General features: G+C 44.8%; 1 protein-coding gene across 1 annotated transcript in view; it reads right to left on the reverse strand.

The window, feature by feature from the left end:
• Window positions 1–27,194, reverse strand: part of LOC106612785 (nucleoredoxin) — a 67,025-nt gene that overhangs the window by 9,392 nt on the left and 30,439 nt on the right. Inside the window, exon 2 of the mRNA XM_014214270.3 lies at window positions 2,921–3,038. Within this exon, the coding sequence (XP_014069745.1) occupies window positions 2,921–3,038 (118 nt within the window). The remainder of the gene's footprint in view (window positions 1–2,920; window positions 3,039–27,194) is intronic.

Below are 27,194 nucleotides of genomic sequence, written 5' to 3' on the forward strand. Positions count from 1 at the left end.
GAAGAGTTTTTTCTATGTGTGACAAACTGCCCATTCAAAACCAGAGCACTTGCTCTCTCCACCCCCCTGGAACAGCTATTAGATATTAAATACATCAAATAAAATGGTATTGGTCACATACACGTGTTATTGCGGGTGTAGTGAAATGCTTATTATTTTTCTGGGCAATTAATGTAAGAAATAACAAAGTTTCCTTTGGGCTAGAAGCACGGCTTCCCTATCTCCCGGCGCCATTTTGTGGCCAGCATTTGTCATACATATACAGTACCAGTCAAAAGTTTAGACACCTACTTATTCCAGGGTTTTTCTTTATTTGTACTATTTTCTACATTGTAGAATAATACATATGGAATCATGTAGTAACCAAAAAAGTTACTACATTCTCTATTTGAGATTCCTTTGCCTTGATGACAGCTTTGCACACTCTTGGCATTCCCTCAACCAGCTTCATGAGGTAGTCACCTGGAATGCATTTCAATTAACAGGTGTGCCTTGTTAAAAGTTAATTTGTGGAATTTCTTTCCTTAATGCATTTGAGCCAATCAGTTGTGTTGTGACAACGGAGGGTGGTATACAGAAGATAGCCCTATTTGGTAAAAGACCAGGTCCATATTATGGCAAGAACAGCTCAAATAAACAAAGAGAAATGACAGTCCATCATTACATGAAGACATGAAGGTCAATCTGGAAAATTTCAAAAAGTTTTAAAGTGCAGTCGCAAAAACCATCAAGTGCCGTGATGAAACTGTCTAATGAGGACCGCCACAGGAAAGGAAGACCCTGAGTTACCTCTGCTGCAGAGGATATGCAAATAAATGCTTCACAGAGTTCAGACACATCTCAACATCAACTGTGCAGAGGAGACTGTGTGAATCAGGCTATGGTCGAATTGCTGCAAAGAAACCACTACTAAAAGGACACCAATAAGAAGAAGATATGGATATCATAAGGTGAATGCACCAATTTCTAAGTCGCTCTGGATAAGAGCGTCTGCTAAATGACGTAAATGTAAGAGACTTGCTTGGGCCCAAAAACACAAGCAATGGACTTTAGACTGGTGGAAATCTGTCCCTTGGTCTGATGAGTCCAAATTTGAGATCTTTGGTTCCAACCGCTGTGTCTTTCTTTGTGAGATGCAGAGTAGGTGAACGGATGATCTCCGCATGTGTGGTTCCCACCATGAAGCATGGAGGGAAAAGGTGTGATGGTGCTTTGTTGCTGACACTGTCAGTGATTTATTTAGAATTCAAGGCACAATTAAAAGCCTAACTACCACAGCATTCTGCAGCGATACGCCACCCATCTGGTTTGGGACTATCATTTGTTTTTCAACAGGACAATGACCCAACACACCTCCAGGTTGTGTAAGGGATATTTGACCAAGAAGGAAAGTGATATGTGGGAACTCCTTCAAGACTGTTGGAAAAGCATTCCAGGTGAAGCTGGTTGAGAGAATGCCAACTGTGTGCAAAGCTGTCATCAAGGCAAAGGGTGGCTACTTTGAGGAATCTCAAATATAAAATACATTTTGATTTGTTTACTACATGATTCCATGTGTTATTTCATAGTTTTGATGTCTTCACTATTATTCTACAATGTAGAAAATATAAAAAATAAAGAAAAACCCTTGAATTAGCTGTGTCCAAACTTTTGACTGGTACTGTATCTAAATCCAGCATGTCTCCTACTCACAAGCTCCTTTGTACTCTGTGACATCTGCGTTTGGAAATGGGACCGCACAACAGATGCAAAATGTTGTTTTAATGATGATTGAAAGCCATGCTTTTCCATTTCCCATACAGGGAGCACTACCAGCCTTCCCTCCTCTCTTTCCCTCCCTCTGTCTTGTTTATTTTTCAAGGTGTCTTCGTTGTCAATGTCAAGCACTAGAGATGCATTTGGGATGACCAAATAAAAAGTTGTAATCAGAAATAAATCTTTGTAGGCACGGCTGTAAAGGTTCCTTTCCTCTGTAGGGCTTCATTAGGCAGGGCTGACACATCCCCTCCGCCACTGCAGCCTTTTATTGTTGTCCCCATTCACACTGTAAAAGGGCACTCCTTCCTGGCAACTTCTCTGCTCCGCCACTCAAGACAGCTAGGCCCTTTCATAATGCTGAAAGACAGAGGGTCCTGAATCCTCCCCCCCAGTCCAACTCAAACTCTTACTACCCCGCCTGTAGCCGCTCTGTTTCCCTTCCTCACCACAACACAAACAAACACACACCCCTTTTCCTGCCACCGCTACCACACTACACACCCCCTCTAACAACTCTGAAAGAGAGGAGGGGTGGGGGGGGGGGGGTGGAGCAAGAAGATGAATCTCTTCTTTACCCACTTCTACTGTAGTTGGTAGTTAATGAATCATGGAAATGATACAGTATGTACTCTACTGTGGGCTGGGAGGCAGACTGGGATTCATTAGGCAGACTCATGTGAAATCCATTCCCCTGCACCACGGGTTCTACTGCCACGATGCTTGATACTCTACCTCTCTCCACTCCCTTACTCCCTCTCCACCTCTCTGACTAATGGGCCTTTCTCATGTTGTACAATAAGGGCTCTGAAGACCAGGATGTCAAAATATTGAGATTTTTTGAGCCATGAGATGACATCCTCATCTCTCTACCAGAAAGGAATGCAAGCCTGCTCTTGCTAACAGGCAATCTCCCACTTAAAAGTCGGGAAATTATAGGTCTGCAGATGTGGGAGTAAGAGGGGGCACTTTATAATATTCATGCAATACCAGAAGAGTACAGAAATTGAGAAATATGGCCAGCTCTGTGAAGGATGTGGCACAGAAACTTTGCAATATGAAATTCTGGAGAGGCATTTTGCATGTAATAAACTGTATGCTTGTGTGTACCGGTACATGTGCAGTTCCTCAGGTGCTGAGGCTCAGGCTGACTGAGGAGACTTACCTTTGGGGTCATCTCTCACCACCAGTAGTCCGTTCTGACACACCACCTTCCCTGTGGCTGCATCCACAAACACCAGCGAGGGAATACTGGTCACCTTGTACTTGTTCCACAGCTTCATCTGGACAGACAGAGAGGACAGAGGAGAGGAATGGAAAATGTACCATTAGTATAAGACACCTATGCTCTGGTAAATAATCCGAGCAAAAAGGAGAAAATCAAAGAAAGAAAGAGAAAAGTAATTGAACGTCATACATCTTACTAGTTGTTTTCCATCTAGTTTATAACGTCTGTTGATAAATCATTATTTGTCCGACATCCATTGATCCAAAGGTTGATAGGCCTACAGCCATTTTCACTATCACTACACCAAAAGTGCAGAAGTACCAGTATCTATTTACAAGGCAAGCTGTTTCTCTGAAGTATAAAAGGGACTAGAAAATGAGCCAGGTTGAATAAAACAGCAGCAGAGAGTCACCCTGCAGTGAATTAGCTGAAGGCTAGAATCACACTACAGCTGACTTTAAAGGCACTGGCAGAGGAGGAAATTCACAAGGAGCGTTTTGCCCCTGCTGTGTCATGAATAAGAGCAACACGGGGTAAGAGGAGCAGAAAAATCCACAGTTGATAAAACCTTTTGCCACAGACTCTGCCACTGTACCGCACCCCATAGAAAGAGAATAACTAGATCGTAGTCATTTTAGGCTCATGTGGGTGGCACTTCATTTAGCCGATCCTTCTTCAAGTGAAGACAACACTGTACATGATTCTGTCTGTTCAATATGTGAGGCAAGCATACCTCCACAGGCATTAATGGAGGAGGAACACACACTACATCTAATTATACTGAACAAAAATATAAAACGGAACATGCAACGATTTCTACGATTTTACTGAGTTACAGTTCATAAGGAAATCAGTCAATTGAAATAAATTCATTAGGCCCTAATCTATGGATTTCACATGACTGGGAATAAAGATATGCATTTGTTGGTCACAGATAACTTTAAAAAAAAGGCACTCTGTTCACAATGTAAAAAAAAAAGGAGGTACATTTTAATCACTTTTTCTCCCCAATTGGTAGTTACAGTCATGTCCCATCGCTGCAACTCCCGTAACGGTCGAGAGCCATGGGTCCTCCGAAACACGATCCTGCCAAGCAACACTACTTTTTGACACACTGCTCGCTTAACCTGGAAGCCAGCCGCACCAATGTGTCGGAGGAAACACAGTACAACTGGAGACCGAACCTGGATCTGTAGTGACGCCTCTAGCGCTGCGATGCAGTGCCTTAGACCACTGCACCACTCGGGAGGCTCTCTTTTCACAATGTTGACGTCAGCAAACCAGTTGCCCACATGACGCCATACACGTGGTCTGTGGTTGTGAGACTCGTTGGGCGTACTGTCAAATTCTCTAAATTGACATTGGAGGCGGATTATGGTAGAGAAATGAACATTTAATTCTCTGGCAATAGCTCTGGTAGACATTCCCGCAGTCAGCATGCCAATTCTACGCTCCCTCAAAACTTGAGACATCTGTGGCATTGTGTTGTGTTATTGTCCCCTTTTATTGTCCCCAGCACAAGGTGTGGCTGTGTAATGATCATGCCGTTTAATCAGCTTCTTGATATGCCACACCTGTCAGGTGGATGGATTATTTTGGCAAAGGAGAAACGCTCACTAACAGTGATGTAAAACAAATTTGTGAGAGAAATAAGCTTTGTGCGTATGGAAAATGTATCGGATCTTTTATTTCAGCTCATGAAACATGGGACCAACACTTTACATGTTGCGTTTATATTTTTGTTCAGTGTATAATGACTGTTGTGACTGTATATTGTGTCTTGATATGAATATAAAACATACCGCATAAAATCAGAAACAGACTCTTGTCACGTCCTGACCAGTAAAAGGGGTTATTTGTTATTGTAGTTTGGTCAGGGCGTGGCAGGGGTGTGTTTGTTTTGTGTTATCGGGGTTTTTGGGTAAGGTTCTATGTTTTTGTATTTCTATGTTTTTTCTATGTTGTGTATTTATTTGTGTTGGCCTGGTATGGCTCTCAATCAGGAACAGCTGTACATCGTTGTTGCTGATTGGGAGCCATACTTAGGTAGCCCTTTTTCCACCTGTCTTTTGTGGGAAGTTGTTTTTGCACTGCTATGGTCAGCCTGCAGAACTGTTTAGCTGGCTTTCATTTTTTTGTTTTGTGTCGTGTTCTCAATAAAGGAAATATGAGCATTCACGTACCCGCTGCATTTTGATCTAATCCTTACGACGGCCGTGACAACTCTTTATGACCGCAAATGTGTGTTTGAAACTGGGACTGTTTATAGTGTGGACGTTCGGTGTTGTCCTCGACAGAGAGCACATCAAGAATAGCACGCAGAGGAAACTCACTTTCCATATCAGAGGGGTGTCACTTGAAATGACTAGCTCCTGAAGAGTAGCACTGAGTGTCTGAGAGATGTCACTTTTCTGAGAGTTGTCTGAGAAGCATAGAAACATTGATGTTTGAAAGTCTGATAGCAAGTCTGAGCCAGAATTGTACCAGTGACCTTGAGATTGCCAAGCCAATACACCAAGGACCACAGCAGTCCAGACAATTTGGTATAGGCACATAGTAACATATAATGATTTCAGCACTGTGTTCTAGTAATTTCAGTGAAAGGGAGAGCCAAAATGTAGGAGTGAGGCCTGTCTGCAGTCTGTCTATGAGGCTCAGTGGTGGAAGCCTCCAGTTGGGTTCAGTTCCAGTTCTGCTCCAGTCCAGGCTGGCTGATGAAAACCTTTTGTTCCTCTTCTAATGAAAACAATGACTTCACTTCAGGAGCAAAGTTAGCGTTTTGACGTGCAGACGGAAGGCAGGCTCAGACTGCTCCGAGAGACTGCCGTTTTACAGGGTATGGGTCCCCCCTGTAGGGACTGTACAGGACAGGGGGACCTCCTCTCTACTGTGGGACTGTAAGTCCCTCCATAGTACCACTCATTTCAGGGCCCTATATAGTGAACTACTTTTGACCAGAGGCCATAGCCCAAAATGGCAACCTATTCCCTATATAGTGAGCTACTATTGACCAGAAGTCAGAAGTAGTGCACTATATAAGAAATGGGTGCCATTTGGGATGCAGATAAGGAGACTTGAGAAGGCAATGACAGTTAGAGAATAATAGGATCTGCACTAGCTGGGAAATGTCAGGGAACAGCTCCCATGCCAACTCCCTCAAGTGTCCTCACGGAGCGGAGATAGGACAGCTAAGGCGTTTAAAGAATTGCCAGACTACAGAAAAGCACATTGGAAAACTACAATTGAAAACTAGTATCTGTTCTTTTAATAGTGTAATATATAAAAAGGGCATGGCTTTGAATTGCTAAAAGCATTTCATAGCTTGACCAAAAAGCAATTCTACTGTACAGGCAAGTCTGCTAATTTGGTCTTTTTGGAGACATAACTTTGAAGTCACAACAAAATATATGCAAAATCATAGTTAGCTAAGCTCTTTTTTTTATATATACACACACCTTTATTTAACTAGGCAAGTCAGTTAAGAACAAATTCTTATTTTCAATGACGGCCTAGGAACAGTGGGTTAACTGCCTTGTTCAGGGGTAGAACGACAGATATTTACCTTGTCAGCTCGGGGATTCGATCTTGCGGTTACTAGTCCAACTCTCTAACCACTAGGCTACGCTGCCGCATGTTTCAAATACTGTTATGAACTAAACAGACTAGGAGATGTTTGCCACAATATATCCTAGTACGTCCTCTTTGGTCAGTGTGAGTTTACATGTGTTTATATACAGTTTGTCTAAAATGTACATCATACGTATGATGTGTACAGTAAGTGTACAATGTCAATGTGCATACATACATGCATGTCTATCTAGTAGTGTGTGTACCAAATCTGAACCTCTCTCAGCTCCACTCTGCTGTAGTCTGAGCCTGGTGCATAGAGAGCACTGCTGAAAGAGAGATTGGTTCGGAGAGGCAGAGAGACCTCGGAGCCGATTCAGCCTCGATCCTTTCACTACTGCTAATTTACTGCATGATCCGGAATGATGTCTGCCTGGCGGTTTGGCTGCAGTTCAGAGCACAGCAGGACACTAAATCACGTCAGCTGTAGATCTGTAGATCTGCCTGGAGGCTAGGCTGTGTGTGACAGCCATTTCAGGGCAGATGATGGGCCTGGTAATTACAACAGTTACATCACCTACATTCATTCATTCATTAATGGCAGCTACAAACGTTTCACCACCTTGAGACACGATGATTCATACTGGAAGAGGTATGGAACAATCATTCATTTATACTTATGTCACTCTGTTTAGAGGCAAAACAAGATGTCTTGCTGTGTGTGTTCTCATGGGGATTCTTCCTCAGGTTGGCTAAATTCAACACCAAAAGGAGAACCTCAGTTCTACACAGCGGGAGTTTTGTTTGCAGTCTTGAAGACAGCAGCACATGTTCCCAAGGGCATGCATGTTTTGGAGTGGTATGTTTAAAAATGTTGAAAACAATGTTGAAAACAATAGCAACATTTGTTCAGAATCTCTAGAGGTTCTGCCGTGCACACAGTGAGAGTGTACTTGTTTCTACTCCTCCTCTCCTCTGTTTGCCTTTAGGGACTAAACAGAGGAATGTGATGCCATAGTGGTCCCTATAATAGCTTTAGCCACTCCCTCTGGTACCTTACTCCAGTCAGACAGTCAAAGTCTGAAGCCAAATGTTCAGAGTGGGGTGTATTATAAGCTGCAGAGACAATAAACAGAACTGGTGACACGGTGAGCCACAAACACTCATAAATCACTGTGTCCAAACTAAACTTATCCCCCAGCCAGGGCTCATCTCCAACCTCCTTCACAGGGGTTATGTCCCAAATGGCACCCTATTCCCTATATAGTGCACTACTTTTGACCAGGGCTAATAGGGCTCTGGTCAAAGGTAGTGCACTATATAGGGAATAGGGTGCCATTTTGGACGCATACATGGACGTCTCCAAACCAGATCTGTGTAGTTTGTCTAGATTTCATTTGAATCTTGAGGAAATGATTTAATCAAAGTATTTAATATCCACTGTGCTGCGTTTTAATCATCTACTGTAGGAAAGTCTGGGTCTGTGCAAGAGCCAAAGAAATAGAAGACCCTAGCATCAGTCTACATGTGTCTGCTATATATCTCCCTTTCCTCCTGCGTGTTTTTAGGGGGACAACCCTTTTCATTACCCAGACCAACACACTAGACTAGATCAAATGTGCCAATAACCCCTCAGCGAGACCCAAGCAACTGCTTAGAGACCCGGGAGAGCTGGAAATCCATACTAACAATCCATTTAGACCTAGTCTCTCTCTCTCTCACGCAGCCTGCGTTAGTCCAGCTTTAGGTAGCATCCCAAATGGCACCATATTCCCTTTATTAGTTCACCATTTTTTTTTTACCAGTGCACTGTAAAGAGATTAGGGTGCCATTTGGGATGCATCCCAAAGCCCAGCGCTAGGCACTAATGGGATCACCCATGACTGCGGTTCCACTTATGGAGGCTGAGGGAGAGGAGAGGAGGCCTCTGAGGGAGCAGTACATCTGCCTGTGTGGAAGTGTAGATGTGCATAACAGGGCCAGATCGCCAGGCCTATAGCTTAATGCAATGCTCTGTATGCAGCTCACATCAGAGATGTTCAGCATGAAGCGAAAAGGTCAAACGCTCCGACTGCCTGTCAAAAACTGATATTGTTAAATCCACTGATGAGTCTTGTGATTGCACTAAGTAATGTCACACTGTCTGCATGTCATTCTATGGTTTGAATGAGGAGAAAGAAGGGGGGAAAATTCGCAGTTGCCCAACTTGTCCACATACAGTAGTACTGCATCCATGTCTGATGTCATGGATGGTAATCATTTCCATGCTTCTTTGCACTATTGCACTTTAGTAGCAACACTGTGGGGGTTTAAAGCGGCGGGGGTAGTTATGAGAGTTATTACTGGTGTTCCCAATGCTCTCACACAGACACATCTGCTTGACTTTTGACCCGCTCCCACCCATCTGAACCCCTACTGACGTTTCTTCCCCCAACCCCACCTCCTCTCCCTTCCCCTGGGCTGACCACGGAGAGGGAGAACCCCTGCTGAGAGAGCTGGAGTGGAAGAAATTCCTCCAGTCATCGTCCCCATTCACCTCTCATTGTTCCTGAGCCGACTCCACACAGACCTGCTTTCACTGGCCCAGGCGGCCAGACCTGAGGCGCTGGCCAAACGCTCACATTGCAGTCCCAAACACAGCAGTCACAAAGGGATTTCAAAAAGCGTACAAAGGAGTGCATGTGCTCCACCCTGCTGAGTACTGGCAGGGATAAAGTTCTTTATCTCTCAATAGAATACTTAAGAATAACACAGATGGGCATTTTAAACAGACACTACAAAAGGATGAAGGGAGTCAGAGTAGCTATTTCTAGAATCAAAGCTTTGGCCCTTCACAGAGTACTGTAGGCTATACCTACAGAACAATTCGCCATCTGATTGTGGCTAGCTAGTTTGCGTTTTAACTTATGTATCATGGTCTAGAGGGCATTCCTGTACTTTATCTTGCATTCAGACATTTATGGGGCTAAGACTCTCTGGACTCATGTCTCTTCAACTAATGAACAAGCAGAATCCTAATTAGGCTGGATTCCCTTAATCCAAATATGCTATGTCACAATGCATTTTACTTTAAGAGCAATGCATTCCTGAATTAACTCACATTCTGTTAGATTGGGGGGGGGGGGGGACGTCTCTACAGCGGGCCAGAACAAGATTATTTTCTAACACTGCTGAGGAATCTGCACTGACCCGTTTAATACCCATGATGGCAAAGACACCAGTAGTCAGATGATCATTCACTCAGTCGATAAAACCTTAGTTTGTGGTATTTGAAGTAAAGCTAGCCTGTTAGACAGCAGTCTCAGGGACATGAGAGATCTAGTAGTCTCTCCTGTTGCCTTTCAACAGGCTGATAGAGGATGTCGGTCTGTCTGTTCGTCCAGCCCACTCCAGACCTAAGCGTCCATCTTTTATTGGGTATTTCTATAGAGCCTGCCTGCAGGCGGCCTGAGCCCTGGCCATGAAGATTTACTGGGAAGGACCAGGAAAGGAGATAGGAGAGCTGAACTGTGTCCCAAATGGCACCCTATTCCATATGTAGTGCACTACTTTTGACCAGGACCTGTAGGGGCTCTGTAAAAAAAAAATGTGCGCACTACATAGGGAATAGGGTGCCATTTGGGGCACAACCATGGGCTACTTTGTAAAGGACAATACTATAACTTAGAGCTTTTCATGTTTCTCACAAAGCGACTGCATAAAAATGAGATCCCCAAAGATGACGGCTAGACAGCAGAGAAACTGTAGAGTTCGGTCCTTGATGCTGGGAAATTCATCCCATCCCACATTTGGATCCCAACTTGATCTCATTTACATTGATGTAGTGTTCAACCGTCTGCAGCTTATTCATTCTACATGGAGCTTTCAGCCTTTGGCTCTCGGGGAATAGAGGAGAACCGGGTAATATATGAGGCATATTGGATAGAAGCCCTGTGTTCTAGTGCTTAGACAGGGAAGGAGGGAGCAGACGACGTGGAACAGAACAGAGTCATCCAATCTCCTCACACCCTCACCAGACATTCAGAAACCCTGATTAACATTACAGGCCTCTGGTCTCTCTGTTCCATTGAGCTCATTACAAAAAGCTGTCCCCGAACCACAGTACATTATGACAGATAAACACCACAGTATAGTATGTTATGATGGATAAACACTCTCTGTACCACAGTACAGTATATTATGACCTCTGTTATGATGGATAAACACTCTGTACCACAGTACAGTATAATATGACCTCTGTTATGATGGATAAACACTCTATACCACAGTACAGTATAATATGACCTCTGTTATGATGGATAAACACTCTATACCACAGTACAGTATAATATGACCTCTGTTATGATGGATAAACACTCTATACCACAGTACAGTATAATATGACCTCTTATGATGGATAAACACTTGAAATGCACAACAGTAATACACATCAGTCCCCTGCCTTTTCAATGCAGCATGTTATTGCTATATCATATTTAGCTCCTAAAATATGAATTGACCCAACCAACAATTTTGCCGTTGTGGACCCCCTTGCACGCACACACGGAACTGCTTTTCAATAGAGGCCTGTGTTGCCATGGCAACTCCCCATCAGGACATGTCACGGAGTGCCAAACACATTGTGGGCTCTTAGTTAATAATTCAGTGATAAATTAACGGTTTTCTGAGGAAAACAGGTGCCAGAATGTCAGAGGGCTTAGGGGGAATAGCTGGGTGGAAAAAGAGAGAAAAAGAGAGGGGGGAGACAGTAAAAGAGGGGTGTTTCTTCCGCTCCTCTTGTGTTTGAGGCACAAAAGCTGCTCTCTAAATGCAGGCTCTTAATCCTAACTCGGACTCTGTATGGCTGGGCTCCACCGTGCAACTTTTTTTTAGGGAAGAATACAACGTAAAAGCAGGGGGATTGTAAAGGAGTAAAAAGCCAGTACTCAATAGATATATACACATCATTGTATCTTCCACAGGCATACTGCAGGGTCAAAGATCACCAAGGCAGGGGGTACAATCTTCACTCCCGCTGGTTTTTAGAACAATCCTCCTGCCTGGCCCCACATCTCCCTCTCACAGTGTGTGTGCAGGGCTGACTGGTTTACAGAAAGGGCAGACCAGACAGACACAGGGAGATTGTCTGTGTAAAAGCAAAAATGTATCTCTCACCCTAGACCTGCATACCCCATGAGTCAATTATTAAATGAGTGTAGCCCACAACTGTAGGAAGTTCACTGCTTGCATTGCTGTGGAATAATACTGTTACATTACATTTACATTTAATCATTTAGCAGACGCTCTTATCCAGAGCAACTTACAGTAGTGAATGCATACATTTCATGCATTTTCTTTTGTACTGGCCCCCCGTGGGAATCGAACCCACAACCCTGGCGATGCAAACACCATGCTGGCGTTGCAAACACCATGCTCTACCAACTGAGCCACAGGGAATGCATGTTCACAAGATACACTGCACACTAGGGCCGGGCCGGGACGATACCAGTATCGCGATACTAGTTAGTATTGTGGTACGAAGAGGATTTAACTTCCTTTAAGAAAACAGCTCTAATGCTGGAAACAAACCATGTCACACAATATTTTACATACAGCAGGTTTTTAAAGGACCAAAGAGTTGTCTGCTTCATGTTTTCAATTTTGCCATGAGTGGTGGGGCTCCCGAGTGGCGCAGCGGTCTAAGGCACTGCAGTCCCTGGTTCAAATCCAGAACCCTGGTTCAAATCCTGAATCACATCCGGCCATGATTGGGAGTCCCATAGGGCGGTGCACAATCGGCCCAGCGTTGTCTGGGTTTGGCCGGGGTAGGCCATCATTGTAAATAAGAATTTGTTCTTAACTGACTTGCCTAGTTAAATAAAGGTTAAATAAATGAAAAAAATATTCACAGGCCTACTTTATTGTATAAAAGCTCCGGTGGTGAATGTAAGCTGCTGTCGTCCTGCCTCTCGTCAAGGCCTGCTGGCTCTCTCAGATAGAGACGATAAAGATAGCAGAGAGAGGTTCTGGCTCTGGTACGGCCGCCAGTCCGTTAGAGATTGGCATCACCATGGCAAGCCTGCCTCACCCACTGGGAGAGAGAGAGAGAGAACTGCCCTCAGGGCAAGTCTTTCCTGGTTGTCCCAGGCGCCTGCCAGAGGTAATTCAAATCTTACTCTCTCATGCAAAAAGTGTAATCCAATACATTATGGAGTGGTTCCTGGCATGGGGCCGGCTAGACAGTGCAGCCTCAGCATCCTCCTCAAAACACACACAAACACCACATGTCCTGAAAACACACCTTGTTAAGACCACATTAAGCCTTTGCTGGCACCAGCTTAGCCTCCATGATGATCGAATAGAACACATTACTGAGCATTACAATGGCATAGCCTACTATAACACACATGGAGAAACCACTAAGCATAACCTGAACATCCTCCGATGCCTTTAGTGAATAAACAAGAGGGATACATTTAGCTACATAAATAAAGTGAAACAGGGTTCAATGTTAGGCTAGATTGGAGGCTTCAGTCCACTGGGTTCTTATGTGCATTTACACAGCTCCCTCCCTCTTTTGACCCCTGATTGACCCCACCTTTAACTCCCACTCCTATTCCCTGTTAGAGACTGATGCTACATCCCAAATGGCACCCTATTCCCTTTTTAGTGCACTACTTTTGACAAGGGCCCTGGTTAAAAGTAGTGCACTATAGAAGGGAATAGGGTGCCATTTGGGATGCACACAGAGAGACTGACTGGTTGTGCTCCTCCAGCTTCAGGTCCCATCACAACACAGGGGATTAATATTGATAAACACTGCAGCAGCACAGCAGCTTTACATGGACAGACGTAGATCTTTCAGAACACACCACCTCTTGAGGATTTCTGCCTTCCAATACTTTGAGTTTACTGAAACACTAGGATTGTTAGATCCATTGGCATCATACATCATGTTAGGTGTTACATAGCAGTTATTGTATGCATGTCTTATATAGGCCTACGTGTTGTTAGTGCTGGGCTTGGACCTCTAATGGGACACTACTACTGCAATAAACCCAAACTACTCCTTACAAAATATAGCATTTTCTGATGTCCTTGAAACATTCCTCGGCTCCTCAAAGAGCCTGAGCAATGTTATTAAATGATCCAATAAAACATTAAGCTATACACACACTGTAACCCCCAGAGAGATATATAGTGCATCTTAATGAAGGTGTATTTTAGGTTTCATTGTGCTCTCCAAGGCCAATGAGTAGGGTTGTAAATCAGTGACACTGGCCATGCGACTGTACTGCATCATAAACTATAGACCAGTGGCAGCTAGCTCCCAGATATTTGGCTCCAACGCCACAAGACCAGAGTCAATACAGACCCCCCCCCCCCCCCCCACTGTTATCTGGGCCTGATAGATATATATAAAGGCTTGGATCGCAGGCAGGCATCTGAGACCGATTTCTCACCTCTACTACAATACACCCACATCACATTCACAGTACAGAATGCATGTCATAAAGAGATGGGACGGTCTTGATAAAAGCCACTAGGGTGAAACGTCGACCAAAGTGCCCTGTCCACCTCTGTGAACATGGAATAAAAAGATACAGATCACCAGCATTTCTGCCTCCCAGACATTCATTTTATACAGAAATGGAATGACATGTACAGTATACATCTATTGTGCTGTCCTCTGGGGAGAAGAGTTGTAGCTCGTCCCGTTCCTCCATTACCTGGTACCAGATTAAACCTACAGTGACATTGGGTTACATTGTCAGACTTGATCTCCATCCATTAACCCATTTCCTCCTCTCCTCTTACGCTCATTAAAAGGCACATCTGTTTTGTGTTGCTGCAGGCAGGGCTCTGGAGTTTACGGCTGAGCTGTACATCTGGACACCCGCCTAAACCCCTTCCCCACAACCCCCACCAATAAAGCCCTCTTCTGCTCCCTGACAGTTTACAACCCCATTCTCACAGCAGCATCAACATGTATAGAGAATCTCCTCTACCATCTTACTCCACCCCCTCCTCAACACACCCATCCTCTGCGGTCTCTCCCACTTCTCCCTGATCTGCTTTGCTCCGACAATATGTTCTCAAATCAGATGAGCATGGATTGGGAGACTGGTCAGAGAGACTTATGGGTGCAGCTTTCATTGGCGTGCCGGCTTAAGACCACAACATGGACCAAAAATCCCCCAACTCCTTGACCTCATTTTTGCCAAGTCATTTGAAATGGCAATGCATGGAATGAACGCAGGTATGAAAACATACACTGATATGGATCCCCCTGCTGCCCAGGAGAATTATGAGAGTTAGCTCTGAAGTGTGGGTCTGACCAGGGTGTATGTGTACAGTACAATAGTTAGTGTGTCTTCTGGGTGTAAATGGGTGCAGGGAAATGCTGTAGGAATGCTCAACCGGTGTCGCTCATTCAGCCGACAGAAACTTTCAACCGGTTCTCCCCATTAAGCAGCGAGTCGGAGTCAGAGGCCGAGCCTTCTCTAGTCTCTACTCCTCCCGTTACGGGGTCTGAGACGCCGAAGGCTCCCACCATTAGCTCTGACAAATTGAAAACCCTAGTCATTGGCGACTCCATTACCCGCAGTATTAGACTTAAAACGAATTATCCAGCGATCATACACTGTTTACCAGGGGGCAGAGCTACCGACGTTAAGGCTAATCTGAAGATAGTGCTGGCTAAGGCTAAAACTGGCGAGTGTAGAGAGTATAGAGATATTGTTATCCACGTCGGCACCAACGATGTTAGGATGAAACAGTCAGAGGTCACCAAGCGCAACATAGCTTCAGCGTGTAAATCAGCTAGAAAGATGTGTCGGCATCGAGTAATTGTCTCTGGCCCCCTCCCAGTTAGGGGGAGTGATGAGCTCTACAGCAGAGTCTTGCAACTCAATTGCTGGTTGAAAACTGTTTTCTGCCCCTCCCAAAAGATAGAATTTGTAGATAATTGGCCCTCTTTCTGGGACTCACCCACAAACAGGACCAAGCCTGGCCTGTTGAGGAGTGACGGACTCCATCCTAGCTGGAGGGGTGCTCTCATCTCATCTACGAACATAGACAGGGCTCTAACTCCTCTAGCTCCACAATGAAATAGGGTGCAGGCCAGGCAGCAGGCTGTTAGCCAGCCTGTCAGTTTAGTGGAGTCTGCCACTAGCACAGTCAGTGTAGTCAGCTCAACTATCCCCATTGAGACCATATCTGTGCCTCGACCTAGGTTGGGCAAAACTAAACATGGCGGTGTTCGCCTTAGCAATCTCACTAGAATAAAGACCTCCTCCATTCCTGCCATTATTGAAAGAGATCGTGATACCTCACATCTCAAAATAGGGCTACTTAATGTTAGATCCCTCACTTCAAAGGCAGTTATAGTCAATGAACTAATCACTAATCATAATCTTGATGTGATTGGCCTGACTGAAACATGGTTTAAGGCTGATGAATTTACTGTGTTAAATGAGGCCTCACCTCCTGGTTACACTAGTGACCATATCCCCCGTGCATCCCGCAAAGGCGAAGGTGTTGCTAACATTTACGATAGCAATTTTCAATTTACAAAAAGAAAAACAACGTTTTCATCTTTTGAGCTTCTAGTCATGAAATCTATGCAGCCTACTCAATCACTTGTTATAGCTACTGTTTACAGGCCTCCTGGGCCGTATACAGTGTTCCTCACTGAGTTCCCTGAATTCCTATCGGACATTGTAGTCATAGCAGATAATATTCCAATTTTTGGTGACTTTAATATTCACATGGAAAAGTCCACAGACCCACTCCAAAAGGCTTTCGGAGCCATCATCGACTCAGTGGGTTTTGTCCAACATGTCTCTGGACCTACTCACTGCCACAGTCATACTCTGGACCTAGTTTTGTCCCATGGAATAAATGTTGTGGATCTTAATGTTTTTCCTCATAATCCTGGACTATCGGACCACCATTTCATTACGTTTGCAATCGCAACAAATAATCTGCTCAGACCCCAACCAAGGAGCATCAAAAGTCGTGCTATAAATTCTCAGACAACCCAAAGATTCCTTGATGCCCTTCCAGACTCCCTCTGCCTACCCAAGGATGTCAGAAGACAAAAATCAGTTAACCACCTAACTGAGGAACTCAATTTAACCTTGCGCAATACCCTAGATGCAGTTGCACCCCTAAAAACTAAAAACATTTGTCATAAGAAACTAGCTCCCTGGTATACAGAAAATACACGGGCTCTGAAGCAAGCTTCCAGAAAATTGGAACGGAAATGGCGCCACACCAAACTGGTAGTCTTCCGACTAGCTTGGAAAGACAGTACCGTGCAGTATCGAAGAGCCCTCACTGCTGCTCGATCATCCTATTTTTCCAACTTAATTGAGGAAAATAAGAACAATCCGAAATGTATTTTTGATACTGTCGCAAAGCTAACTAAAAAGCAGCATTCCCCAAGAGAGGATGGCTTTCACTTCAGCAGTAATAAATTCATGAACTTCTTTGAGGAAAAGATCATGATCATTAGAAAGCAAATTACGGACTCCTCTTTAAATCTTTGTATTCCTCCAAAGCTCAGTTGTCCTGAGTTTGCACAACTCTGCCAGGATCTAGGATCAAGGGAGACACTCAAGTGTTTTAGTACTATATCGCTTGACACAATGATGAAAATAATCATGGCCTCTAAACCGTCAAGATGCATACTGGACCCTATTCCAACTAAACTACTGAAAGAGCTGCTTTCTGTGCTTGGCCCTCCTATGTTGAACATTATAAACGGTACACATCCACCGGATGTGTACCAAACTCACTAAAAGTGGCAGTAATAAAGCCTCTCTTGAAAAAGCCAAACCTCGACCCAGAAAATATTTAAAAAAAACTAAAATCGGCCTATATCGATTCTTCCATTCCTCTCAAACATTTTTGAAAAAGCTGTTGCGCAGCAACTCACTGCCTTCCTGAAGACAAACAATGTATACGAAATGCTTCAGTCTGGTTTTAGACCCCATCATAGCACTGAGACTGCACTTGTGAAGGTGGTAAATTACCTTTTAATGGCGTCAGACCAAGGCTCTGCATCTGTCCTCATGCTCCTAGACCTTAGTGCTGCTTTTGATACCATCGATCACCACATTCTTTTGGAGAGATTGGAAACCCAAATTGGTCTACACGGACAAGTTCTGGCCTGGTTTAGATCTTATCTGTCGGAAAGATATCAGTTTGTCTCGGTGAATGGTTTGTCCTCCGACAAATCAACTGTAAATTCCGGTGTTCCTCAAGGTTCCGTTTTAGGACCACTATTGTTTTCACTATATATTTTACCTCTTGGGGATGTCTTTCGAAAACATAATGTTAACTTTCACTGCTATGTGGATGACACATAGCTGTACATTTCAATAAACATGGTGAAGCCCCAAAATTGCCCTCGCTAGAAGCCTGTGTTTCAGACATAAGGAAGTGGATGGCTGCAAACTTTCTACTTTTAAACTCGGACAAAACAGAGATGCTTGTTCTAGGTCCCAAGAAACAAAGAGATCTTCTGTTGAATCTGACAATTAACAACACAATGTAACTCCAAGTCAATCACACTTCTGTGAAATCAAACTGTCCACTTAGGAAGCAACACTGATTGACAATAAATTTCACATGCTGTTGTGCAAATGGAATAGACAACAGGTGGAAATTATAGGCAATTAGCAAGACACCCCCAATAAAGGAGTGGTTCTGCAGGTGGTGACCATAGACCACTTCTCAGTTCCTATGCTTCCTGGCTGATGTTTTGGTCACTTTTGAATGCTGGCGGTGCTTTCACTCTAGTGGTAGCATGAGACGGAGTCTACAACCCACACAAGTGGCTCAGGTAGTGCAGCTCATCCAGGATGGCACATCAATGCGAGCTGTGGCAAGAAGGTTTGCTGTGTCTGTCAGCGTAGTGTCCAGAGCATGGAGGCGCTACCAGGAGACAGGCCAGTACATCAGGAGATGTGGAGGAGGCCGTAGGAGGGCAACAACCCAGCAGCAGGACCGCTACCTCCGCCTTTGTGCAAGGAGGAGCACTGCCAGAGCCCTGCAAAATGACCTCCAGCAGGCCACAAATGTGCATGTGTCTGCTCAAACGGTCAGAAACAGACTCCATGAGGGTGGTATGAGGGCCCGACGTCCACAGGTGGGGGTTGTGCTTACAGCCCAACACCGTGCAGGATGTTTGGCATTTGCCAGAGAACACCAAGATTGGCAAATTCAACACTGGCACCCTGTGCTCTTCACAGATGAAAGCAGGTTCACACTGAGCACATGTGACAGACGTGACAGAGTCTGGAGACGCCGTGGAGAACGTTCTGCTGCCTGCAACATCCTCCAGCATGACCGGTTTGGCGGTGGGTCAGTCATGGTGTGGGGTGGCATTTCTTTGGGGGGCCGCACAGCCCTCCATGTGCTCGCCAGAGGTAGCCTGACTGCCATTAGGTACCGAGATGAGATCCTCAGACCCCTTGTGAGACCATATGCTGGTGCGGTTGGCCCTGGGTTCCTTCTAATGCAAGACCATGCTAGACCTCATGTGGCTGGAGTGTGTCAGAAGTTCCTGCAAGAGGAAGGCATTGATGCTATGGACTGGCCTGCCCGTTCCCCAGACCTGAATCCAATTGAGCACATCTGGGACATCATGTCTCGCTCCATCCACCAACGCCACGTTGCACCACAGACTGTCCAGGAGTTGGCGGATGCTTTAGTCCAGGTCTGGGAGGAGATCCCTCAGGAGACCCTCCGCCACCTCATCAGGAGCATGCCCAGGCGTTGTAGGGAGGTCATACAGGCACGTGGAGGCCACACATACTACTGAGCCTCATTTTGACTTGTTTTAAGGACATTACATCAAAGTTGGATCAGCCTGTAGTGTGGTTTTCCACTTTAATTTTGACTGTGACTCCAAATCCAGACCTCCATGGGTTGATAAATTGGATTTCCATTGATTATTTTTGTGTGATTTTGTTGTCAGCACATTCAACTATGTAAAGAAAAAAGTATTTATTATTTCATTCATTCAGATCTAGGATGTGTTATTTTAGTGTTCCCTTTATTTTTTTGAGGAGTGTACATTCGATTTGATTAAATGTCTGTACATGTCTGTGTGTGAGAGAGAGAGACAAATAGAGAGAACAAGCCTGAGAGACAGACTAGGAGAGACGGAGAGGGAGCCAGGCCGAGGGCAGCCTGCCCTACAGACAGCTGAGAAGCCAGTTCAGGGTCACTAACTAACTGACGGGGGGGGGGGTCAAAGGTGAGGCTGTTAATACCCCAGCAGGAAGAACATGGCCTTAAAGAAGACTCCTGCCACTTGCCTCCCCCTAATGTTCCCCTAGCCAACCCTACAACCCTCTGACCCAGCAGCCCTGCCATGTCACATCTAAACTTTACAAGGGAAACCTTTTAAATAAACACTGAGCAATGTCCTTCTTCAAAGCCTTCCCATCCTGTACAGGCCTTCTTATCCTACGAGTGAGTTGTGCTTTGCACTCTGTTTGTAATTCAGCACCAGCATCCCAATAGCACAGATCTGAAGTCTCCCAGAGACAGGGAGCAAGGTCACTAGCCCTTGGTAAGCCCTGGTTTCTGTGATATCTTATTTCAGCAGTTTAGGGGTTTGCTAGACAAGATGATGTAATCCACACAGCCTAACATCCTATTTCCACCATCCAGTCATTCGGTCGTCTATAATACCTCATGTAACTGCATTGTTATCGGAGCCAATAACAGTCAAATCTCATTGATCTGTATGAATAGGTATGCATGATCCCGGTGGGAGAGGCTAGGCAGTGAAACCAAGGAGAGCCTCTCGTAACCCACTGACGGTGACTGCTTTGGGCTAGACTTTATGTCTCTGCATAGGAGGAAGGGGTGTGAAATTTTACATAAAACCTCAGAACAATTGCATATTTTATTTTTGTAAAATCCCCCAAGTACAGTATTAAGACTGGTGGAGTAGAGTGGTGAACTGTGGAGTAATGTTTTAAGCTGTCTCATGAGTCTTCAGTTGACTTACTGGACTCATTCTCCTACAAATCACCCTTTCGTCTCAATCCACACACAGCAGCAGATCATTACACAGTTAACCCACAGAGACACTGTGCTGCTCTACTGAAACACTGTCAGGTAATAACTACTGTTAGAAAGAGTCTAAAACACATGATTGATTTGGCTGTGACGGGCAGATTTTCCCTGTTTTACCCTGGGTTCAGAGAGACAGTATGTCTCCTCCATCTCCTGCCTTTTTAAACACTTCAAGCTGCACAGAGAAGGAAGGGAAAGGCTGGTCTAGGCTTGGGGAGCTTCACAGTGATTTGTAATCAGGCCTAGCATTTACTGGAAAAGGGAAAACTCTTTCAAAGCCTGCCAATAATCTAGAAGGTAGAGAAGAAAAAAAGAAGAAAATAAAACACTGACTCCATGTTCCAAAGATCTACTCAGTCCTTTTTTCCCCTCAAAAAGAAGGGAGGAAGAGTGATGGAGTTGGAACATGGACTGTTGGGAGGAGGGAGCTTATCTTTTCAAGTGTGTTTGCAGTCGTTAAGAAGTGGCCCAGAGTTGTTTGCTTCATAGCAGTTTACCTTCCATTAAGTATGAACAGTGAAACACAAGCAAACAAATTCTTATATCCACACTGTCATTTTCACGTCATGTACCGTAGCAACCATTATCTCATGTGATCTGTGGCCTGCAGCAAGAGAGAGTTGGTGGGGACAGACCTATGTCACTTCTTAACAAGCAGAGCCTGGTTAGAGGGGTGGAGAAGTGGAGTCATTTAGCAGTTGGACCTGCTCCAGAACTGCCTCCACTGCACTGCTACAGTAAACTAGCTCACAACTGGAGCCAGCAGAGAGAGAAGGGGCTGGAGAGAGGAGAGTATGTCCAGAGAATAAATTGACTGCCTTTACTTGACTGGCAGCTCATTGTGGGTTTAAATCCTGGATGGCCAGAGAAGTGTGATTAATGTTTTCCATAGTCTGAGATAAAGGGGTGTCAGGAGAAAAAGAGAGAGGGAGCGAGAGAACCACACTCTTCTGAGCACTAATTTAAAAAAAGGTCAAATTCAGCTGTTTTTATATCTATCAAATCATTTCTGGGTAACAATTAAGTACCTTACAGTGATTCTTTTTGACTATTTGAATTAGCAAAAGAGCCATTTCTCAAGTAAGAATGTAGCTTGGACTGTCTGGGAGTGGTCTGAGTGGAAAACTGAAAACTAGCTGTTATTGGCAAAGATGTTAGGAACTCTTTCCTATTGGTCTATTAAGTAATTTCCCGCCTGGTGATGTCACCAGGCAGGCCAAAACTCCATCCCACCAAAACAGGCTGAAATTTCAGGCGGTCTTTCAAACAGCTCTTACACAACTAAAAACGGCATAATCATAATTTTCATAATTTCACAGTATTATTCCAACCTCTGTGTGGAAATGTATATAAAACACAGGAAAATCACATTTGACTGCACTGGGCCTTTGAGTAATATGTTAACATGAAACCTAAGACCCTGTTGCCAAGCGAGGACGAACCTCCCAAATATGAGTCACCGGAAGACCACAAGCATAGCCCATAAAAACACAACAGCCAGGACAAAATTAAAGAGCACAAAGTCCCATAAACCAATTGCAAGGGTCAAAGTTAAACGTAGTTAAAAGTCATAGGCTGCCAACTTTACGAGAAAGACAATTAGCCCACAATGTGTAAAAATTTCCTTTGCCGAATTGCCTCTCGTTTTAGCAAACGTCAATATAAACCACCACTGAATGGCCCTGAGAAATGTTGTTCCAGATAAAACTAAATTCCCCAGAGCTCTAGTCAGAGACAAAGAGGACACACATGGGTGAGGTGCAGCTCTGCTCTGGTTGCATCTGTGGCAGGCTGGAATGCAATGAGGGTTTACTGGGTTTATAAATAACTGTCTGAAACAGGCAGACAAAAGGCAGTGCTGTTCTGAATCTGCAGGGCCGGTCTCTCTGCCTCTCAGACAGCACCCTCCTCTCCGCCCGCCCTGCAGCCCACTCCATCTTACCACTTTCCCTCACTTTCTCATGAATGGTTACCACCAGCACCCCAGCCCCACTCCATCCCGCCTGTCCTCACCATTGCTAGCATCACCAGAACCATTGAGTCTGAATGTAGAAAAGAAGTTAAGGCAACTCAGGAGTGTTTAAAGGGAGCTATTGTGACGTGTGTATGCATGTGTGTGTATGTGTGTGTGTCCATGTGAGAGAGACATTGAGGTAGCTTACAGCAGTGCACTTATCCTCCCCATTCGTCTAGAGGAAGTGACTGTGAATAGCTATAACCAGCAACCAGATAATACTATTATACTATCTAATGTATTCAATAACTCAAAGAATGTTAATAGGGAAAATCGATACTCCAATTTCAAAACAATAAGAGAATCTCCAAAGTCTCTAGAATAGTACACAGACAAACAAAAATGTGGCTAATTCATAACAGTATGATACTTAATCACGCATTGAAATATGCGTGGAGCAGAAATCCCAGCCAGAGCAAGTTTCAGTGTAAATCTGCGCAGTGCTCTAGAGCTGACAGGGGAGGTTTATGATGAGAATCAATCGGTTGTCAGATTACAGCTTTCATCCCTCTCCCTTGGTTTCCAAGGAGCCAGAGTGGACGCCACACTTCCTGTATGCCTGAAGCTTAACCAGCAGAGATAGAAATCACTCTCTCCTTTATCTCCCATTCCTTATGCCACCTTTCCCTCCTTCCTTCCTTTTCTAATGACGCACTGTCATGTTGTTTAATGACATGCACAGAGACCGAGGGAGGGAGGTAGGGAGGGGAAAGGGGAGATCGGAGGAGGTGAAGGACTGAAAAAGGTTCCACAATAGCCAGTCACACCACATTTAAATGCCTTCGTACTATCCAGAGTGAAAAGGTTAGGGGGAAGAGTGGGGAGGATGGTGAAATGTGCATTTATGTTCCATTCTTCATGGTGTGGCAAATTGGATTGTGATGCTGGATCTATGGCTCAATGTGATTTGGCTGCGAGTCACACACATAACACAGACTGGGGAGAGAAAACACCATCTCAACCAACCAGCTCTATTGTGTCCCCAGCCAGGACACACATTCCTTTATCAAACACATAAAAACATATAGACAATTAAATCACAGAAAAACTATGGGTGAGTTCATGTATGATGAGGCATCATTAGCTAATAGCTACAGTATCTCTACTCTACCCACCCGGTCTGTAACTCCAGTTGGATTAACAGAGGCCTGAGGGAATGTATTTTAGCTTCAGACATGTTCACCCTCCACTATCAGATCTCACATAGGGGCATTTATGTAATATCCACCCAGTTCTCAGCAAGGGGTTTCCCCTATATGGAGGAGCTTTGTTGAGGAGTTCAAACGAACAAGAAACCCACTCAACTGCCCACCACAGCTGGGCTGAACTGTAACCTAGCCGCCCTGGCCCACATACACTTTCCCTTTCTCCTATCAGCGCAGATCAAAGGACCAATCAGAGACGCTAAACAGCAGATGAAGCCCATTTCAGATTTATACCCATTTCTTCACTGTCTGTACTTTCTGCAACAGCAAAATCTGCACAATGTTGTTTGCTTTTCCTGCACTGGTCTAGGGACATCCAGTGAGATGTTACTCTACAGACACCCGGGCCGTCCCGTCCACCACATTGAGCGAATCTAATTAAATGCTGTTCCACATTAACAGGATTGGGTGAACTCACCGTTTCCTGCCCCGCTCCCCATGGCCTTTGAGTGGCACTCAGGCTAATGCATACAAACAGGAACAGGATGAAACGCCAGACACAAGCGAAGCCGACATCAACACACACACGGCAAACCTGGTCACATTATTGCCTTGCGGTGGTGGAATATGGTGACATGGCAGAGGTGTTGTACAGTCACACAAAAGCTGTGTTGAGACCACTGCTGACAGAGGAACAGGCTGTAAAGGCTTGAGTCTTTACGTAACCCAGGGCTACAGTAAAACGAGGAGGTGTAATGCTATGGAATTAAATATAACAATGTAATAGGATCTCTATGTGTAATGCCCTGTAATAATGTCATTCCTAATCATACTACATTTATAAGCCTGTTTTTTAACCGCATAATTTCCCTCTTCATTTCCTTATTTGTCTGCAGTCATTTGGTCGTTATTGGACTTTAGGGTTTGACCTTTCAAAACATAAGGCTGCATATGTCTCAGCCTCACTTTGGCAGGCTCCTGCCAAAGACCCAACCAGGAAGCGGTGGTTTGCCAAGCAAATAGTTACGCAATGTGGTAGTCAGAGTAAGTGTCAAAGGCTGCGTTTGTGAGCTGGTTGATTAAAACTGCCTTCATCCATAGATAATCATGCTGAAGCTTTGCTTTCTAACTGGGGACTGAAGACAGTCATGCTGATGATAGCAACAAGGGGAGAGGGGATAAGCTTCATGCATGTCTTGACAGAGGGGAGAAATACATTTTGCCGTGTTCCCCCTTCCATTACAGTGGGCTGCTAAAAGACAGTTAACTGCATGTTATTCGGTTCCACATAACATGGCACTCTGTCTACGTGTTTTTGGCTTGGAACCAGCTGCAGAACCAAATGGTAAAAACAGACAAAAACAACCAGTCTAGAGGACATCTAAGCTAAGAGCTTTGAGACATAAACAGTAGGCCAATGTTGCCACTTGGCAAACCGAGAGGTCAAATAAGAGGCTTCTAGACCACCTCCTGATCCATTCTGTTTATGTGGTAATTCACTTCTGTTAGACAATACATAGCAACTGTTCAAGATCTCCCAATTCACTCATTTGTCCTCCTGCACAACTGCAATAGCTGGGTTGGAATGGGTTAGCTCAAAGAATATTTATAATTTGTGACAGAAAACCTACCACAAGCAGACCACACAGTCTGCTCTTTGCTCCTACGTGTCACTCCTATTCTACTCTTTGTTTTACGGGGACTGAAACATTTCCTTCCATTCTAAGCTACTTCAAATCACTCCCAAACATACGCCTCCTCTCCTTAAACAGCCAACACTCCCCCAGCCTCTCACAGGGTGACTTCACATTCACAAGGCTAAAAGGGAGGCGAACTGCAATAGCCCTCTGAATGACAATGTATAGTGTTATAATCAAAGTGAGACAACATTCATCTGTTGTTCTCTATGGCCAAAAAGATCCTATAAATTACCTATAGAGTCTATGTGATTCGATGACCATGGCTGGATATTTTTTGGGTGTTTCTGAAACCTCCACCAGGGGAAGTGTGTGCTGTGCAGCGATGGTTCCCAACCATCAACAGCATGGTGTTCATTGGTCTGTATCAGTGGAGGCTCCTCAGAGGAGGACCATTCTCCTCAGTGAAATTTCATAAAAAAAATAGGGAAACATTAATTTAAAAAAAGTTATCCTTTTTAGATAAAACTATACTAAATATACTGCTAAAAAAAATAAAGGGAACACTTAAACAACACATCCTAGATCTGAATGAAAGAAACAAACAATCTTATTAAATACTTTTTTCTTTACATAGTTGAATGTGCTGACAACAAAATCACACAAAAATAATCAATGGAAATACAATTTATCAACCCATGGAGGTCTGGATTTGGAGTCACACTCAAAATTAAAGTGGAAAACCACACTACAGGCTGATCCAACTTTGATGTAATGTCCTTAAAACAAGTAAAAATGAGGCTCAGTAGTGTGTGTGGCCTCCACGTGCCTGTATGACCTCCATACAACGCCTGGGCATGCTCCTGATGAGGTGGCGGAGGGTCTCCTGAGGGATCTCCTCCCAGACCTGGACTAAAGCATCCGCCAACTCCTGGACAGTCTGTGGTGCAACGTGGCGTTGGTGGATGGAGCGAGACATGATGTCCCAGATGTGCTCAATTGGATTCAGGTCTGGGGAACGGGCGGGCCAGTCCATAGCATCAATGCCTTCCTCTTGCAGGAACTGCTGACACACTCCAGCCACATGAGGTCTAGCATTGTCTTGCATTAGGAGGAACCCAGGGCCAACCGCACCAGCATATGGTCTCACAAGGGGTCTGAGGATCTCATCTCGGTACCTAATGGCAGTCAGGCTACCTCTGGCGAGCACATGGAGGGCTGTGCGGCCCCCCAAAGAAATGCCACCCCACACCATGACTGACCCACCGCCAAACCGGTCATGCTGGAGGATGTTGCAGGCAGCAGAACGTTCTCCACGGCGTCTCCAGACTCTGTCACGTCTGTCACGTGCTCAGTGTGAACCTGCTTTCATCTGTGAAGAGCACAGGGCGCCAGTGGAGAATTTGCCAATCTTGGTGTTCTCTGGCAAATGCCAAACGTCCTGCACGGTGTTGGGCTGTAAGCACAACCCCCACCTGTGGACGTCGGGCCCTCATACCACCCTCATGGAGTCTGTTTCTGACCGTTTGAGCAGACACATGCACATTTGTGGCCTGCTGGAGGTCATTTTGCAGGGCTCTGGCAGTGCTTCTCCTGCTCCTCCTTGCACAAAGGCGGAGGTAGCGGTCCTGCTGCTGGGTTGTTGCCCTCCTACGTCCTTCTCCACGTCTCCTGATGTACTGGCCTGTCTCCTGGTAGCGCCTCCATGCTCTGGACACTACGCTGACAGACACAGCAAACCTTCTTGCCATAGCTCGCATTGATGTGCC

Source organism: Salmo salar, chromosome 09, assembly GCF_965601325.2.
Source record: "Salmo salar chromosome 09, fSalSal1, whole genome shotgun sequence".
Classification (NCBI taxonomy): domain Eukaryota; kingdom Metazoa; phylum Chordata; class Actinopteri; order Salmoniformes; family Salmonidae; genus Salmo; species Salmo salar.